Source organism: Pan paniscus, chromosome 7 (assembly GCF_029289425.2).
Source record: "Pan paniscus chromosome 7, NHGRI_mPanPan1-v2.0_pri, whole genome shotgun sequence".
NCBI classification, from domain to species: Eukaryota; Metazoa; Chordata; class Mammalia; order Primates; family Hominidae; genus Pan; species Pan paniscus.
Genome location: NC_073256.2, coordinates 161,315,436 through 161,332,332, shown reverse-complemented (window position 1 = coordinate 161,332,332; position 16,897 = coordinate 161,315,436). Strand labels below are relative to the sequence as shown.

Below are 16,897 nucleotides of genomic sequence, written 5' to 3'. Positions count from 1 at the left end.
AGTGATTCTCCTGCCTCAGCCTCCTGAGTAGCTAGGATTACAGGCACGTGCCACCACGCCCGGCTCATTTTTGTATTTTTAGTAGAGACGGGGTTTGGCTATGTTGGCCAGGCTGGTCTCAAACTCCTGACTTCAGGTGATCCGCCCGCCTCAGCCTCCTAAAGTGCTGGGATTACAGGCACGCGCCACCACACCCAGCTCATTTTTGTATTTTTAGTAGAGATAGGGTTTTACCACGTTGGCCAGGCTGGTCTCGAACTCCTGACTTCAGGTGATCCGCCCGCCTCAGCCTCCCAAAGTGCTGGGATTACAGGCATGTGCCACCACGCCCAGCCAGCAAGTTTTGTAAGTAACTAAAAATGTCCAAAGGTTAACAAGTCCAAACTTGTGCTGCTGCTGCATGACAGCCAATCCGTTGAGACAAGGAGTTGAAGCCGAGAAGGCAACTTCATTTTGGAGAGCAGCAAGCCCAGCAGATGTGAATGAGCATCCTTAGGAACCATCTCATGCCAGTATGAGGTTCAGGCCCTTTTCAAGTTCAGGGCAGGGGAAAGAGGAGGGCTTGCGATCAAGGGGCGATGGATAACAGCTGGGTGCCAATGAGGCTCCAAGGAGGTTGGGAACTTCCTCTTCCTTTTCAGGTCACAATGCTCCTGTAAATCTTCAATGAAGTATAGTTAGCTGTTTACATGCTTTCCCTTCAATCCTCGAATGAGTTTCAAAAACTACATGAAAACTGCTGTCCTTGCATTTTATGTCAGTGCTCTACAATTATCCTAACCTATGTGCAAGAGTGGGTAAAGACCCCTTCAACAAAAAAGGAGTGAGTGATGTGAGTTGTTGTGCGGTCTCACTGTCACGCAAATAGTCCTTTAAAGCAATTTGGTGCATACGCTAAGATCCCACCAGGGAGGGCTGTTGACACGAGGAGAGCTCACCATAGGTGTCAATTATCTTCAACTTGGACTTTGCCTTATCTGTATGCTGAATAGATGCCTCTATTCCTTAGGATTGAGTTATGACTAAATATATTGCTATCCTCCTGAAATCATTTTGGAAATAATTATTCCTAATCAGTACTTCAGATACACACATGTGCGCACATACCAGCTTCCAAGCTGGTTGCTGGCCGCCACAGGCCTTCATGGCTGCTGTCTGGAAACGGCTGTTTCTGGCTGTGTGTACCCTTCACAGGCTTGCTCGGAGTGAGCTGGGAAGCCAGCAAGCCACTGTCTCCACCGCCCAATCTGGGAGGCACTAGCCCAGTGCCTCTGCTGTGTTCTAGCCCTGGAAGCAAGTCACCCAGTCCAGTCCACACTCCTGGGAGGGGACTGCACATGAGGCGGGAGACCAGGAGGCAGGGTCACCAGGACAGACACTGGGAGGGGTCCTCTGGTGCTCCTCTGACCCCCCAGAGCTGGAACCCCCTGGCTTTCTCCCACCCTAGGATTCCTGGCATCCAGGACAGCAGTCCTGAGCCCTGCAAGCCCGGGGATCGTCCACCTGCCAATGGGAAAGAAATCTGCAGGAATTCAGAGAGCAGCTCACCTGCATGCCTCACAGGAGGGAGAGGCTTGGGAAGACTCTGAGGTGACAACCATGGAGCCCCAGTAGATCTGCAAGGTGGAAGAGGAGGAGGCAGTGAGCAGCGAACCTGCAGCTGGCATCACAAGGCATTGCACAGGGGGCCAAGCACAGCGGCTCATGCCTGCACTCCCAGCTACTCAGGAGGCTGAGGCAGGAGGATCCCTGGAGCCCAGCAGTTCAAGATAAGCTTGGGCAATATAGCAAGACTGGCTCTACAAAAAGTTTTAAAAAATAGCTGGGTGCAGTGGCATGTGTCTATAGTCCCAGTTATTCAGGAGGCTGAGGTGGGAAGATCCCTTGAGCCCAGGAATTTGAGGCTGCTGTGAGCTGTGATTGCACCACTGCACTCCAGGGTAACAGAGTGAGACCCTGTCTCTGAAAAAAATAAAAAATAAAAAAAAAGCCAATTCACAGATTAGGCTCAGAGGGCAGGTGGATGGCTCAATGGCTAAGAGCAGCCCTAGAGAACTTCCAATAAATTGAAATGGCCTGGCAGCATCAAGGGGTGGAGAAGCTCAGAGGCCGAGCAGAAGGGAGGGTATGCCCCCGCCCTGGGGCACAGCCTGAGTGAGGCCAGGGAGGGTGTGCCGCAGCGGCCACCGCTTCTGTGCGTGGGTGGGCAGTGGGACGACCCACTCTGTGGAGTCATGGGAATAAATGCTGGGAAGCATCCCTGCACGTGAACACATAGCCATTGTCACGTTACTGTTCTTACCACGGGGGTCATGCTGGAGCAGCACCAGAGATGGAGGAGTAGCGTAAAACAGCACAAACAGATTTGCTCACTGTGCTGGAGGCTGGAAGTGCAAAATCAAGGTATCAGTAGGGCTGATGCTTCTGGAGGCTCCAAGGGAGAATCCATCCCAGGACTCTCTCCTCACCACTCATGGCCCTGGCAGTCCCATGTAGGGTCCAGCCCCACAGGGTCGGTGGGTCTCTCCCCGTGTGCAGAGACGAGAGAGTGTAGAAATAAAGACACAAGACAAAAAGATAAAAGAAAAGGCAGCTGGGCCCGGGGGACCACTACCACCAAGTCGCGGAGACCGGTAGTGGCCCTGAATGCCAGGCTGCACTGATATTTATTGGATACAAGACAAAGGGGCAGGATAAGGAGAGTGAGCCATCTCCAATGATAGGTAAGGTCACGTGGGTCACGTGTCCACTGGACAGGGGGCCCTTCCCTGCCTGGCAGCCGAGGCAGAGAGAGGAGAGAGAGAGAGAAACAACTTACGCCATTATTTCTGCATATCAGAGACTTTTAGTACTTTCACTAATTTGCTACTGCTATCTAGAAGGCAGAGCCAGGTGTACAGGATGGAACATGAAGGTGGACTAGGAGTGTGACCGCTGAAGCACAGTATCACAGGGAGACGGTTAGGCCTCTGGATAACTGCGGGCAGGCCTGACTAATGTCAGGCCCTCCACAAGAGGTGGAGGAGTAGAGTCTTCTCTAAACTCCCCCGGGGAAAGGGAGACTCCCTTTCCCGGTCCGCTAAGTAGCAGGTATTTTTCCTTGACACTGATGCTACTGCTAGACCAAGGTCCACTTGGCAACGGGCATCTTCCCAGACGCTGGCATCACCTCTAGACCAAGGAGCCCTCTGGTGGCCCTGTATGGGCATAACAGAAGGCTCGCACTCTTGTCTTCTGGTCACTCCTCACTATGTCCCCTCAGCTCCTATCTCTGTGTGGCCTGGTTTTTCCTAGGCTATGATTATAGAGCGAGGATTATTATAATATTGGAATAAAGAGTAATTGCTACAAACTAATGATTAATGATATTCATATATAATCATATCTAAGATCTATATCAGTATAACTATTCTTATTTTATATATTTTATTATACTGGAACAGCTTGTGTCCTCGAGTCCCAGGCACGCCTTGACCTGTGGGTACATCCCTCCAACACTGGCCTCCATGTTCACGTGACTGTCTACCTTATTTCTCTGCACCCCAAGTATCCCTTTTCTTTCTCTGATAAGGACATCAAACATTGGATTTAGGGCCCACCCCAGCATCTCAAGATCCTAAACTTATTTACATCTGCAAAGACCAATTTTCTTTTCAAATAAGGCTGTGCTCCTAGGTACTGGGGATCAGGATGTAGACTTTTGGGGGATGCTATGTGACCTACCACAGAACATGTGTGTCTGGTTATGGGGGTGGAGAAAGGGGAGGAAATTCATTGAGATTCTTCTGCTCAAGGCTTACCTCCTTAGGGGCTTCTCTGGACCACACCCGCCAAAACACACCCCTGCCCACCCACAGATCCATTCAACAAGTGTTTGCTGAGGGCCTGCTGTGTGCCAGGTACCGTCCTCACACCAAAGAAAGAGCAGGGACAATGAGCAGACACTCCTGCCCTGTGGGAGCTCGAATCACAACAGGGACACAGATAGTGAAGAAGAGAGATGAGAAAAACCCAGATGCAAGTCAGATGGGGTGAATGCCCCGGGAAAAGTCAAGTCAAGCAGGTGAAAGGGGGTGGGGACTGTGATGTCAGGATTCGTGGTCAGGACAGGCCCCTCAGGAAGTGACCTCAGAGGATGTTTGGGAAGGGCGTTCCGGGCAAAGGTATAACCAGGGCAGAGACCCTGAGGGGAAGTGCCTGTCATGTCCGATGGCACAGGGCCGTGTACTTGGGGTGGGCTCAGCTGAAGAAGGCAGCTGACGTGAGGTAGGGTAATGGGACCAATTACTGGGCCTTCATGTTTAGGCCCTCATACCAAGTGAGAAGGGACCACTGGGGGGCTCCCCAAAACCACCCTCAGGTTCAATGGTTGACTAGAAGGACTCACAGAACTCAGAAAGGGTACTATTTATTACAGCAATGGATGCGTTAAAATCAGCAGTGGCAAGGACTCACAGAACAGAACCCAGGACAGACCAGCACGGATCTGCAGGTGTCCCCACCCACTGCAGGCATGGGGACAGTGCTCAACCTCCCAGCACTGAGGTGTGACAATGAGCACAGCATGTCAGCAGCCAGGGAAGCCCTCCGTACCTCAGTGTCCAGGGTTTTTATTGGGTTGGTCACACAGGCATGGCTGACCTCCCAGGTGGCTGACTTTGGCCTCCAGCCCCTGCAGAGGTCAGGCTGATGCCACATGGCCCAAGGTCCCCCCGTAGACCATATTGTTAGCACAGACCAGGGGTGTCCAATCTGTGGGCTTTCCTGGCACACATTGGAAGAATTGTCCTGGGCAATACCCTTAAATAAAATACACTTAACACTAACAACAGCTGATGAGCTTTAAAAAAAATCTCAATAAGAAAGTTTATGAATTTGTGTTGGGCCATATTCAAAGCTGTCCTGGGCCGAATGCACCCTCTGGGCTGCGGGTTGGACAAGCTTAGCATAGACTCTGGTGTGGCCCAGGTAAACACAGACATTCAAATCAGGCAGAACTTTCCAAGGGCTTAGAGGGTGTCTCCCAGGAGCTGGTCAGGGCCGGTTTCAGGGTGGAGGATTTGAACACCCCAAACCTTTACTGCAGAGGGCCTCAGCAGGATCACCTGGTGTTGGTGGAAACCACACACAAGGTGCCTGGTGACCAAGGCTGGTCAGAAAAGAGAGACCACAGGGGACGCAGCAGGGCCAGATGCATCTCTGCCAAAGAAAGAAAGAGGCGTCCCAAAGGGCCAGTGCATGGAGCTGCGCGGAGGGGAGGAGCGGAGTTCCAATTTGGGCTCCAGAGAGAGAAGGTAAAGGATGAGGACCCGCCGTGAAGGAGGGAGGAGACCACGGGAAGGCTGTGGGGGCTGTGGGCTGAAGGGGGTTTTAGGTGAGAATCGGGGACAGCCCCGGTGGTCGGCGTGGCTGGAGGGTGTGCTCAGAGCGGCCTCCGGAGGGAGAGGCCGTGTGAGCCGGGTGGGCTCCCCCCTCATGGTTCCACTGTCCCAGGGGAGCCAGCCGCGGAAAGGAAATGCGCGTTTGAGGAGAAAAGAGAAAATCGCCATCTTGGAAGGTGAGAAGATGGGCTTGTGGGCGGGAGGAGGCACCGGCGGGCGGGCCAGGGAGAGATTCGCGGTCACCGATCAAAGTCAGCCTGGGTCAGCCTGCTGGTGGGCCTTTCCCCCGCCCTCGGTGTCCCTTCGACCTGTCCCTTGGGGGTCGGCCGGGGAATGAGTGCGTGGCCAGGAGAGCGGGCCCCGCTTTCAAGCCCGCGGGGACTTCTGCAGCTGGAGGGTGCCGTGGGCTTGGGGGCCCCCAGATGCCCCGGGTCTTCCCCCAGATCCTAGGGGAGCAACCGCGAGAGAAGTGGGCCGCTCCGGGTGTCCGCAGGGCGGGGCCTCCGAGGGGGCGGTTCCTCTGCGCGGGGCGGGGCCTCATAGGGGCGGGGCTTCGAGGAGGTGAGGCGGGGCCTGGGGGTGGGGCTTCGCGGAGGACCCTGGGAACGGGCGGGGGCGGGGACTAAAACGGGGCGGGGATTCGCGGGGGTGGGGCGGGTCCTGGGGCGGGGCTTCGCGGAAGAGGCTTGGAGGACGAGGAGGGGACAGGGCCTGGGGAGGGGCTTCGCGGAGCAGGCCTGGGAGACGAGGAGGAAACAGAGACTGGGGCGGGGCTTCGCGGGGCGGGGCCTCCGGAGGGGCGGGGCCTGGGCGCGGCCCGGGCTCGGCAGCTCGCGGGGAAGCTTTGCTCTGGCTCCGGCAGGCACAGGCGGCTCGGGAGGTGCGCGCCGGCTCCGCCCCCGGGCCCCGCCCGTCCGCCGAGCGCCCGCGCCTCCCAATTCCCAGAGCCGGGGCTGGGGCTCTAGGCTGCCGCGGCGGCTCTAGGCTGGGCTGCTGGGCGCGGGGCCAGGGCGGGCCGGGAGAGGCTGCGCCGGCGGCGGATCGCGCAGAGGGCGGTGGCCTGGGCCGGCCGAACCATGGCGGCCCCGGAGCCGGCGCCGAGGCGGGCCCGGGAACGGGAGCGGGAGCGGGAGGACGAGAGCGAGGACGAGAGCGACATCCTGGAGGAAAGCCCGTGTGGTCGCTGGCAAAAGCGACGGGAGCAGGTGGGCGCGGGGGTTGGGGCACGGGGTGACACCGCCCTCCCAGAGCGGGAGGGGCCTGGAGGCTGCGCAGGGCGTGGGGGCGCTGGGAGAGCGCGGCGGCTGGAAACCTCTCCGCGGCCCCTCGCGGCCCGCGAATCAGCCACCCCTGGACCCCTTTGGCCTGGCGCCCGCCCTGGGATTCCCTGAGGGCCAGTCTCCTCCCAGGACCACCTCCCCATGCCTCTGGACTCAGCCGCTAGCTTCCTGGGGATCCCTCTCGACCCCCTGAAACCTGCTCCAAATCCCCTTAGCCCAGCCCTTGGATAGGAGCCCTTGGCTCCTGGGGGCAGCTACCCTCCAAGCCCCACCTTCCCGCAGAGTGGCTCAGGGCCTGCAGCCCACGCTTGGGCCCACTGGAAAGGTGTGGACAGGGACCAAATCCTCACCCACAACCCTGACACACACCAGGGCACACATAACCCTTTATTCAACCCCAGGTAAACCAGGGGAACATGCCAGGGCTTCAGAGCACCTTCCTAGCCATGGACACGGAGGAGGGGGTAGAGGTGGTGTGGAACGAGCTCCACTTTGGAGACAGGAAGGCCTTCGCGGCGCACGAGGTGAGACCGCTGCCCCCTCCTCATCCTGCTTGGGTGACCACCTGCTGACCACCCAGCGACCACCCTCCCTCCCCAGGAGAAGATCCAGACCGTGTTCGAGCAGCTGGTGCTGGTGGACCACCCGAACATCGTGAAGTTGCACAAGTACTGGCTGGATACCTCTGAGGCCTGCGCGAGGGTGAGCACGGGCAAGGCCCGGGGCAGGCAGAGACCACAGCTAGGTGGGGCAGGCATGGGGACGAACCCGCAGCTGGTGGAAATCCTGAGCTCGCACCCTGCAGGTCATCTTCATCACAGAGTACGTGTCATCAGGCAGCCTCAAGCAATTCCTCAAAAAGACCAAGAAGAACCACAAGGCCATGAACGCCCGGGTATGGGGAGCGGGCTGGGGCAGCCACGGGGACAGGACGGGGTTGGGGCAGCCTCGGGGACTGGGATGGTGAGGGGGTGCCCGGCGGCCTCGGACGGGGGCTGGGCGAGGATGCGGGGCGGGCTCCGCAGGCCCAGCCGCCTCTCCTGCGCCCACCCGACGGAGTCGTGCGTCCGCCGCCAGGCCTGGAAGCGCTGGTGCACGCAGATCCTGTCTGCGCTCAGGTGAGGGCCTGGGCTGGCCTTGGCGCGGCGCCGCCGAGCCCCCATCTCTCCAGAGCGTCCTGACCGGCTCCTCCTACTCTCCCCTCCCCAACGTCTGCAGCTTCCTGCACGCTTGCAGCCCCCCGATCATCCACGGGAACCTGACCAGCGACACCATCTTCATTCAGCACAACGGCCTCATCAAGATCGGCTCCGGTGCTGGCGGGGCAGGGCTGGGTGGGGGAACGGGGCAGGGGAAGGTGCCTGGAGCCAAGGGCAGAGGAGTTCTGATGCCCCAGCAGCTAACTCGGCTCTTTCTCCCGCCCCTTGGCAGTGTGGCACCGAATCTTCTCCAATGGTAAGTGCGGACTTTGGGGGGATGGGGTCCTGGAGAGGTCCCCACCCGCTCAGCTCTGCGCCCTTCCACAGCGCTTCCAGATGATCTCCGAAGCCCCATCCGCGCTGAGCGAGAGGAACTTCGGAACCTGCACTTCTTCCCCCCAGAGTATGGCGGTGAGTGGCGCTGGGTCCGGGCGCCCCGTGCCTGCCCTGCGCTTCTCTCCTACCTGTCCTGTGCTCTCTTCTGTTCAGAGGTGGCCGATGGGACCGCTGTGGACATCTTCTCCTTTGGGATGTGTGCGCTGGAGGTACTGCCCCCGCCCTCCACCTTGTGCTCTGCCCTCCTCCTAACTGTGCCCTGCCTGGCTCACCTGTGTGGTCCCTTCCCCATGCCTGACCTGGCTCTGTGCCCCAGATGGCTGTACTGGAAATCCAGACCAATGGGGACACCCGGGTAACAGAGGAGGCCATTGCTCGCGCCAGGCACTCGCTGAGTGACCCCAACATGCGGGTAAGCAGCTTGCCCTGCCCCTCCCCAGCTGGCTCACCGTGCTCAGCTAGGGCTAGCAAGGTGCTCCAGGCAGACCTGGGAGAACATCACAGTTTGTGCAGTTAAGGGGTATACCAGCTGACTGCACCCCTCCAAAAGAGGACCTCAGTGGGAGCACATACTGGTTCCAGGCCTGAAGGCCCTAAGGGGTCAGCACATTCTAAGGACAAGAAGGCAAGAGAGACCCTCCCTCTGTGGCTGCCATCACCATACCCGTTTTATAAAGAAACCAAGGTTCAGAGAAGATGAGTCCTTTGCCCAAGGCTTTAGAGTAAGTGGTGGAGCCAACATCTGCACCTGGGTCTGCTTCACTCCAAGTCCTTGACTTTAAGCTTCCAGGAGGTGATGAGGCTCCAGCTTGTGGGGGGACATGGTGGGTGCCAAGCAGGCAAAAAGAGGTATGGGATGGAAGCTGCATCCACAGCCCCCTCTGCTCGGAATCTAGACGTAACTCCATGGCCTCAGGAGATGGGGGTGCCTGGACGGGGCTGGTGGGGAGCTGGAGCTGGGCTGGGCACGGATGTGGACAGAGTGGGGACCCATCAAGGTCGTCTCCAGTGTTGGGCCTGAGCTGAGCCGATCAAAAGGCCATGGGTAGGAGGCTTGCAGGTGTGACTTTAGGATCATGGCTTCTCCCCACGATTTTTTGGGGGTCGAGGGAAGCAGAGCATGGTGCTCCAATCCCAGAACCCAACTGTCCTCAAGCTCAGAGGACCAGGTCCTGGCCTGGCTGCTGCTGGGACTCCTCCCTATGGGCATCCCTGCATGTCCTGTGTGTCCCTGAGGAGGGACATGGGGAACTGAGGGGCCACCTCTCCTCGAACTGCGGGGCCAGAGCAGAGAGCCCTTGCACACCACCAGCCTCTCCTCCCCGTGCCCCAGGAGTTCATCCTTTGCTGCCTGGCCCGGGACCCTGCCCGCCGGCCCTCTGCCCACAGCCTCCTCTTCCACCGCGTGCTCTTCGAGGTGCACTCGCTGAAGCTCCTGGCAGCCCACTGCTTCATCCAGCACCAGTGTGAGCAGCAGGCCGGCCCGGGGGGTGGCCGGGGAGGCGGAGGTTGGGACGTGGAAGGGGCCCTGCAGGACCCATGGCCTGACCACACCGCCTTGATGCTCTTGTGGCCACAGACCTCATGCCTGAGAATGTGGTGGAGGAGAAGACCAAGGCCATGGACCTGCACGCAGTCTTGGCGGAGCTTCCCCGGCCCCGCAGGCCCCCGTTGCAGTGGCGGTGAGCAGTCAGCACCCAGAAGCCTCCCCTCCCCACACCTCCCCTCCCCGCACCTCCCCTCCCCTCGCCCCGGCCAGCCCCTCATGTGCCTCCCGCCTCCATGCCAGGTACTCGGAGGTCTCCTTCATGGAGCTGGACAAATTCCTGGAGGATGTCAGGTGAGAACTGATGTAAGGTTGGGGGCCAGGCAGCTGTCAGGCCTGAACCCCCAGCCACCCTGTTGTGTCCCCAGGAATGGAATCTACCCACTGATGAACTTTGCAGCCACTCGGCCCCTGGGGCTGCCCCGTGTGCTGGCCCCACCCCCAGAGGAGGTCCAAAAGGCCAAGACCCCGACGCCAGAGCCCTTTGACTCTGAGACCAGAAAGGTGAGTCCCCTCTCCTGCTGCTCAGTGCCATCCCTCAGACCTTCTAGCAGCCAGATAAGAGGTGCCCCTCCTTCTCTTAGGGCCTGCATCCCCACAGCCCAGCTCTCCTCCTGGCTGCCAGAGACCAGATCCAGGCTGACCCCCTTGTGGGGGTCATGGGGGTTATAGGACAGGCTGGGCACTCTCCTTTTCCGGGAGGCTCCCTGTCCCCTCAGATCCTTCCCCTGCATCCTGCTGCCTGCCCTGAACCTACTCCAAGCATCCTTCCTCCCTCCAGAACTCACCCGGGCTCTTCCACCCTGCCAGCAATCTTCCCCCCACCCCCCCCCCCATCCCTCCCATCCCCCACCTGGTGCTGATTCCCGGACATCTATGTCCTGGTGTCTCCCCAGACTTTTCCTGCAGCGCTCCCTCCTGGCCAGGGGCCTCTCTCGGTGCAGTGCAGCCAGAATTCATGTCCTAACAGGCAAACTGCCTGCTCCTGGCTGCCGGCAGAGATCATGGGAGTCCTCAGCTGACGCCCAGGCTCTGGGAGGCCTGATCCCGCAGGCACCGTGCACTTCGGCGCGGTCCTGTTCCGCCCAACCTCCCTTTCCCCACGCCCACAGTTCCCTCTTTGTTCAAGTTGTTCTCTCCGCGGTGAAAGCTCCTATTCAGCCTTCAGTACCCAGCCCCTAATGTCGACTCTTCTCGAAGCTTTCCTTAGCTCGCCAAGCCACTAGCAGTGAGATGGGCTCCTCTTAGAGATTCCCCCCTTTCCAGTCTTTGCTGTCCCTTCCCGGCCCCTTTGGGGCCGCGGCATGTGGTCTTGCTGCTGGGTTTGTGAGTCCCAGCCTTCCCCCGCTGCAGGTCATCCAGATGCAGTGCAACCTGGAGAGAAGCGAGGACAAGGCGCGCTGGCATGTGAGCGGGGCCTGGGAGGGCGGCGCTGCCGTGGGGAAGGCGGGAGCGTGGCGGAGCCCTGAACCCCCAGCCGACCACGCCCCGCCGCCTCCCCAGCTCACTCTGCTTCTGGTGCTGGAAGACCGGCTGCACCGGCAGCTGACCTACGACCTGCTCCCAAGTAGGCTGGGCAGGGGACTTGGGCGGCGGGCGGTGACCCCAGGCGGCGGGTGGCGCAGCGGCCTCATGCCTCGCCTTACGCCATTGCCTCAGCGGACAGCGCCCAGGACCTCGCCTCGGAGCTCGTGCACTATGGCTTCCTCCACGAGGTGCGCTGGGCGGTGCGGCGCGGCCTGGCGGAGGGGGCGCACGGGGCAGGCCGCGCCCCTCCGTCCCCCATGCCTCCCTCCTTCCGCAGGACGACCGGATGAAGCTGGCCGCCTTCCTGGAGAGCACCTTCCTCAAGTACCGTGGGACCCAGGCCTGACCCGGAGCCCCAGCCCCAGGGGACCATGCCGGGGTGCTGCCCGGGCAGGCCATGTTGGGGAGACCCCAGCACCGTGGGGCTGCCCTCCTCCATGCGCCTGGGAGCACAAAGGCCCCGGTAGTGAAGGAACCCCCGCCTCCTGAGAGTGGGGCTGACCCTGCCTCGGGCGCCGAGGGGTTGGGGGGTGGGTGTGGGGGAGCCGTTAGGCCTCCCAGGTCCTTAGGATCAGGGTTGCCCCCAGAACCCCTTCCCATATCCTCCATTCTCCGCCCTGAGTTCCTACCCAGGCTGCCTGGCCAGGGCCACTGCCTCCTCAGCATGCAGGAGGCTGCCCTGTAGGGAACCCCAGCTCTGGGGCTTGGGGGTGAGGGTCAGCCCTGGACAGACCTCTGCCCAGGGAACTGCTCCATGGGGTCTGGGAGAGCAGCCATCCCCGGCTGGCACCATAGACCCACACAAGGAGCCTGCACAGCAAGCCAGCGGTGACACACCTGCAGGTGTCAGGCATGGCACTGGGCACAACAGGGACCTGGCAGGAGAAACAGACCACAGAGAGGTCTGGAGTTGAGGCTGTCATCAGCAAAGCCCCTGGTCCCACACAGCTCTGCCCTAGAGCCACCTCTTTGACCCTTTACCCACCCTGAGACCAGAACCTGCAGCCCCTCTGCAGATCTCCTCTGGCCACTGCAGCCCCTCCAATGGGCTTTTTCTCTCATGCATTCCCTGGCCTGGAGGCGTCAGGGACCCCACATCCTCCCTGCTCCTCAGACTCACACCCCCTCCATGTTACCTCCCGCACCTCCTCCCTGGGGCAGCTGCTCCCTGGGCCTCTGAGGATGTCAGCTCCTGGCTCCCTGCCTGTCTCCCACTCCACTCCTGGCTCAGTCTTAGAGATTTCTATGCCCTCATGGATTCTACCCCTGCCTTCCTAGCCTCTTGATTCTTGGCTTGCCTCTCCTCCAATTCCAAACTTAGTGAAATGGCCTTAAGCATTTTAAACTGTATGTATAAATTTAGTGCATTCATGCCTTTTTAAAAGCATTTCAAATGTCAACCAGGAAGGCACACCACTGTATTAGTTTTATACTGCCGCTGTAAAATTTACCACAAACTTAGTGACTTAACACAAATTTATTGCAATTCTGTAGGATGGAAGTCTGACTATGGGGTCTCACTGGACTAGAATCAAGGCTGGCAGGCTGCCTTCCTTCCTGGAGGTTCTAGGGGAGACTCTGTCTCCTGCTCCTTCAGGCTGCTGGCAGAATCCACATCCTTTCGGTGGCAGGGCCAAGGTCCCCACTTTCTTGCTGACTGTAAACTAAGGCCACTTCCAGCTTGTAGAGGCTGCCTACATTCCTTGGCTCTTGGCCCCCTCCTCCATCTTCAAAGCTAGCAGGTTCAGTCTGTGTCACGAACCACTTTCTCTGGTTCTCTGCAGACAGGAAAGGTTGTCCCTAAGGACTCATGAGATTAGGTTGGGCCCAGCCAGATAATACATGATAATCTCCCTCCTCAAGGTTTTTTAATATTAAACACATCTGCAGGACACATTTTGCCATGTAAACTAACATTCACTGGTTCCAGGGATTAAGGAATGAACCTCTTGTTGGGGAAGGGTGGCATTCTGCTGACCACAGCACTCCAACCAAAAGCCAAAAACCAAAGCAAGACTTAACTAACGCATATCAAATAAATTAAATGCACAAAATCGTGAATCTGTTATCTTAAATATTCCAGTACTATTTACAAAATTATTCAAATTCTCACGCCTTCCAACTCAAAATTAGCAATCTAAAGTAATTTCCATATCCTAGCTGGAAACCCTCATGCTAAACTGTCTGATTATGCATGGTTCTAAATGGTTTCAGTGGCAAATACATAACATTGTACTACTGATTAAACTGAACTTAAAAGCATCAATACTACCATTGCTGCACTTAATCATGTCTCTGTTGAATTTTTCCTTTTAAATTTTATCTTTTCAGAATTATATATGTATTGTTTTTAAAGTAGAATAGTTTTTTTTTTTTGAGGCCAGTAATAAATAATAATTGCAGGCTCCTACTCTGATCCTCTCCAAATTCAACTCTCTTAACTGTTTCTTCAGGCATTTGAAATCCATGTTTTTCAAAACCATGAGCATGCTTTCAGTCCTGTTTATTCATTTTTCTACATTAGATGTCCCCAGCTGGCATCCTCTGGGAGGAGGGCGGTCACCTGCCTCAATCTCCTGGCGGCATCATTCCAGTGTTATGGGCATCATAGCTGCATGGGTGTTACTACAGCTTCATTACCACACGTCTCAGGAGAGAACACGGTGTTCCAGGATGGCATTTCTTGCACAACTTTTTGTTTTCCCTGGAGTTAATAATTGCCTTTTTTTGTTTGCCTAGTTTTCTATATGTGTTTGTCATTGATTCATCTTTAGACTTTCCTGAAGAAGCATGAGCATCCTGTCACAGCTTAGGACTCACCACATAACTGACTGCTTAGTTTCTTCTTTTCCTGGAGCCCCCACCATACAAGCCCCCTGCCCAGGCTACTTGTTCTTGGACTTACAGCCCAGCGGTCAGCATGGGTTAACTCTTCACCAGTGTCCTGGACTGCTTTCTTCTTCCTTCATTTGCCCTGTGTGAGAAGGACCATCCTCCAGGTTTCCTGAGAGGGTGCATAGGAAGTTGTGGAGTCTTTACCTGTTTGTCTTTATGCTAACCTCACATACGCTTGGCAGTGCGACTAGTTACAAAAAGCTTGGCTTGGTTGAAAATCATTTATTCCCAGGATTTCAAGGGTATTGTGTCATTTTCTTCTAGTTCCAAGAACTCTTGTGCCTTTCTGAATTCTGACTCTTTACCTATGATCTCTTCTTTTTCTTTGCCCCATTACTTTGCAATTCTCAATGATGTGTCTTGATATACAACTTCCCTTTCACCCATTGTTCAGAAAACATGACTGTTTGGTTCTAGGAAATTTTCTTGATTTATCTCTTTGTTGATTTCTCTCATTTCCTTATTTTCTGGACAATTTATTTAGATGTTGGACTTCTGTTGAATTTTTGGTTTTTGTTTTTTTGAGACAGGGTCTGGCTCTGTCACCCAGGCTGGAGTGCAGTGGTGTGATCACAGGGCACTGCAACCTCCACCTTCTGGGCTCCAGCGATCCTCCCACCTTAGCCTCTCTAGTAGCTAGGACTACAGGCGTGTGCCACCATGCCCAGCTGGTTTTTTAAAATTATTTTTTGTAGAGACGTGGCCTCACTATATTGCCCAAGCTGGTCTTGAACCCCTGGGCCCAAGTGATCCTCCTGCCTCAGCCTCCTGAAGTGCTGGGAAGGCAGGCATGAGCCACTGTGCCTGACCTGGACTTCTCTTTTGAGATGCAGTCATGGTGGTGGCAAGAACACAGGCTCTGGAGCCATTCTGCTGCTGCTCCCTGCCTTGTGATGTTGCCCATCAGTAAAAATGGGGATAACAGCTGTATCCATTGTATAGCACTGGGTTGTGAGGATCCCATGAATGAATGTGTGTAAGAACAGTCCTGGGCACCATGCATCCTGTGTGCACATTATTGCCAAGGGAAGCTGTCCCCAGAGGGTGGTGCCTGTGGCTTCCCCTGGTGGTGGTGGCAGACCAGCCCCCCACCTCCCATCCACCCCCTCCATTGTGGAGGCATTGTGTGCCAGGCTGGCCCTAAGAGCACCCACCTGTGTTACTGCTATTCTGTTTTCCAGCTATCTGGTTCTGTCATTATACATTCTGGAAGACTTCATCTTAAAAGCCTATTGAATTGCCCACTTTCCCCTCATGTTTTATTTCTAAGAGCTCTTTCTCATCCCGAGGTTTCTTTCTCTATAGCCCCCAGTTCCTTTTTATTGACTGAGAATGGCATTTTAGTTTTCATTTTTCTTCGGCTTCCTTTATTGTCTCTGTTTCTTCTGAGTCCCTTTTCTTCTTTCTCAGGTGTCTGGTGATCCTGGGCTGTCCAGCTGCATTGAAGAGTGAGATGCTTTTAGTGGCTGGGGCTTATGACCTGGTGAGCTTCGAGGCCAGGGATCTGGCTGGGCCATTCTACTGGGCAACACTCTGCCCCTAGGTGCCCTGCCAGTCTTTTCTTTTGAGCTAGGAGCTGCTGCAGAGAGGAGCCCTCTTCTCTGAGAAGCCTGATGGCATGCGGGTGGTCAGACCCAGCCCAGGGGTGGAGGCAGGGGTAGGACCCAGAGTCTCACTTACTCCCAGGCTTTCAGACAGGGCCTTGCTTGAGCAGGGCCTCAGAGCTCCTCTCCTGGAGCTCACGTCTCAAGACACTGCAGTGCCTGCCAGCCCCGGTGGGTAGGGACAGAGGTCTGGGGTTTCCTTTCTGTAGCTGTGCTTTCACCCACGACCCTCAGACACTGGCCTCCATAGCCGAGTGGGCTGGAGTAGCTCTCGCTGTCCACCTTTCTTCAGCTCTACAATATCCCAGCTCTTTGCCCTTGCAGGGTTTGTCTTTATAAAACCCCTTTCCTATAATTTTGGAAGGTTTCAGGAGGGAGGCGGGGAATATTCTGCCCTATTTAAGTAGAGGTGTCTGTATTAAATTCGAAACGTTCCCAGGGTTGAAAGGAGGCCTGCCCGGGATGCCTTGTGGCCTTAGGCAGCTGAAGGTGCCTGAGCTTACAGATGTGGCTTTTTCGGATGACCGAGTTGGGGTCTCGGGACTGGGTGCAGCAGATGGCAAATGTCCAGGACAGGCAGCTTTCCCAGCAGTACTGACAAGACACCTTGGGCCATGAAAGCCCGTTCAGGGACTAACGGGGCCTGCGGGCTGCGGGTCTAGCGACTGATGTCAGCCAACCTAGGGTCATCGGTTCCCTGGAAGGAGAAAAAGCTGCCAATTGAACGAGGCCTCCCGGTCCCAGGGATGTCGCGACGCGGGGACGACGCATCTCACGACGTGAGCCTGAAACACGCGGGCCTTTCATCACCCGAGACTCCTCCAGCTCAGGAGGGCCCCGCTCTTTCGCCTGCCTCCTGGGGGAGAGCCTCTGGATGACGCACCCGACAGCGTTTTCTCCCAAAAAGGCAGAGAAGAGAAGCGTAGCAGTGGCCGCAAGGGCGACGGGCGGCGAAGGGTACTACGCACGTCCGCGTCGGCCACGCGGAGAGCTACGTCCGACTCGAGTCCCGCGGCGCACGCCCCTAGACGCCCGAGGTGCGCGGGCCACGCCCCTCGCCCGGCCAAGAGCACGCCCCTTCTGTCGCCCCTCCCGGGGGCGTTTACCGTTCCTCCCCGCCCCGGAAGCG

General features: G+C 57.1%; 1 protein-coding gene across 3 annotated transcripts; it reads left to right on the top strand.

Moving 5' to 3' along the window:
- The first annotated feature begins 6,198 nt into the window (after positions 1–6,198).
- Positions 6,199–13,531, top strand: NRBP2 (nuclear receptor binding protein 2). Of its 3 annotated transcripts, XM_003819444.6 has the most exons (18): positions 6,199–6,586; positions 7,063–7,185; positions 7,262–7,363; positions 7,467–7,556; positions 7,739–7,779; positions 7,880–7,974; positions 8,093–8,116; positions 8,188–8,271; positions 8,350–8,405; positions 8,513–8,608; positions 9,530–9,662; positions 9,776–9,878; positions 9,986–10,036; positions 10,111–10,246; positions 11,096–11,149; positions 11,246–11,309; positions 11,402–11,457; positions 11,547–13,531. In XM_003819444.6, the coding sequence occupies exons 1-18, from the start codon at positions 6,458–6,460 to the stop codon at positions 11,613–11,615; spliced, it is 1,506 nt and encodes a 501-aa protein (XP_003819492.1). In that variant the 5' UTR covers positions 6,199–6,457; the 3' UTR covers positions 11,616–13,531. The 3 variants fall into 3 exon arrangements, with proteins under 3 accessions (XP_003819492.1, XP_008971013.1, XP_063463044.1); XM_008972765.6 differs by having other exon boundaries at positions 11,402–13,531; XM_063606974.1 differs by having other exon boundaries at positions 11,246–13,531.
- The last annotated feature ends 3,366 nt before the right edge of the window (positions 13,532–16,897 follow it).

What these genes read in the sequence shown, in the direction of transcription:
- NRBP2 (XM_063606974.1), top strand. Translation starts at nt 6,458, where the DNA reads ATGGCGGCCCCGGAGCCGGCGCCGAGGCGGGCCCGGGAACGGGAGCGG. An exon ending in TTGGGATGTGTGCGCTGGAG is followed by an intron (nt 8,406 to 8,512) that starts GTACTGCCCCCG and finishes TCTGTGCCCCAG; the next exon opens with ATGGCTGTACTGGAAATCCA. An exon ending in CTGCTTCATCCAGCACCAGT is followed by an intron (nt 9,663 to 9,775) that starts GTGAGCAGCAGG and finishes TTGTGGCCACAG; the next exon opens with ACCTCATGCCTGAGAATGTG.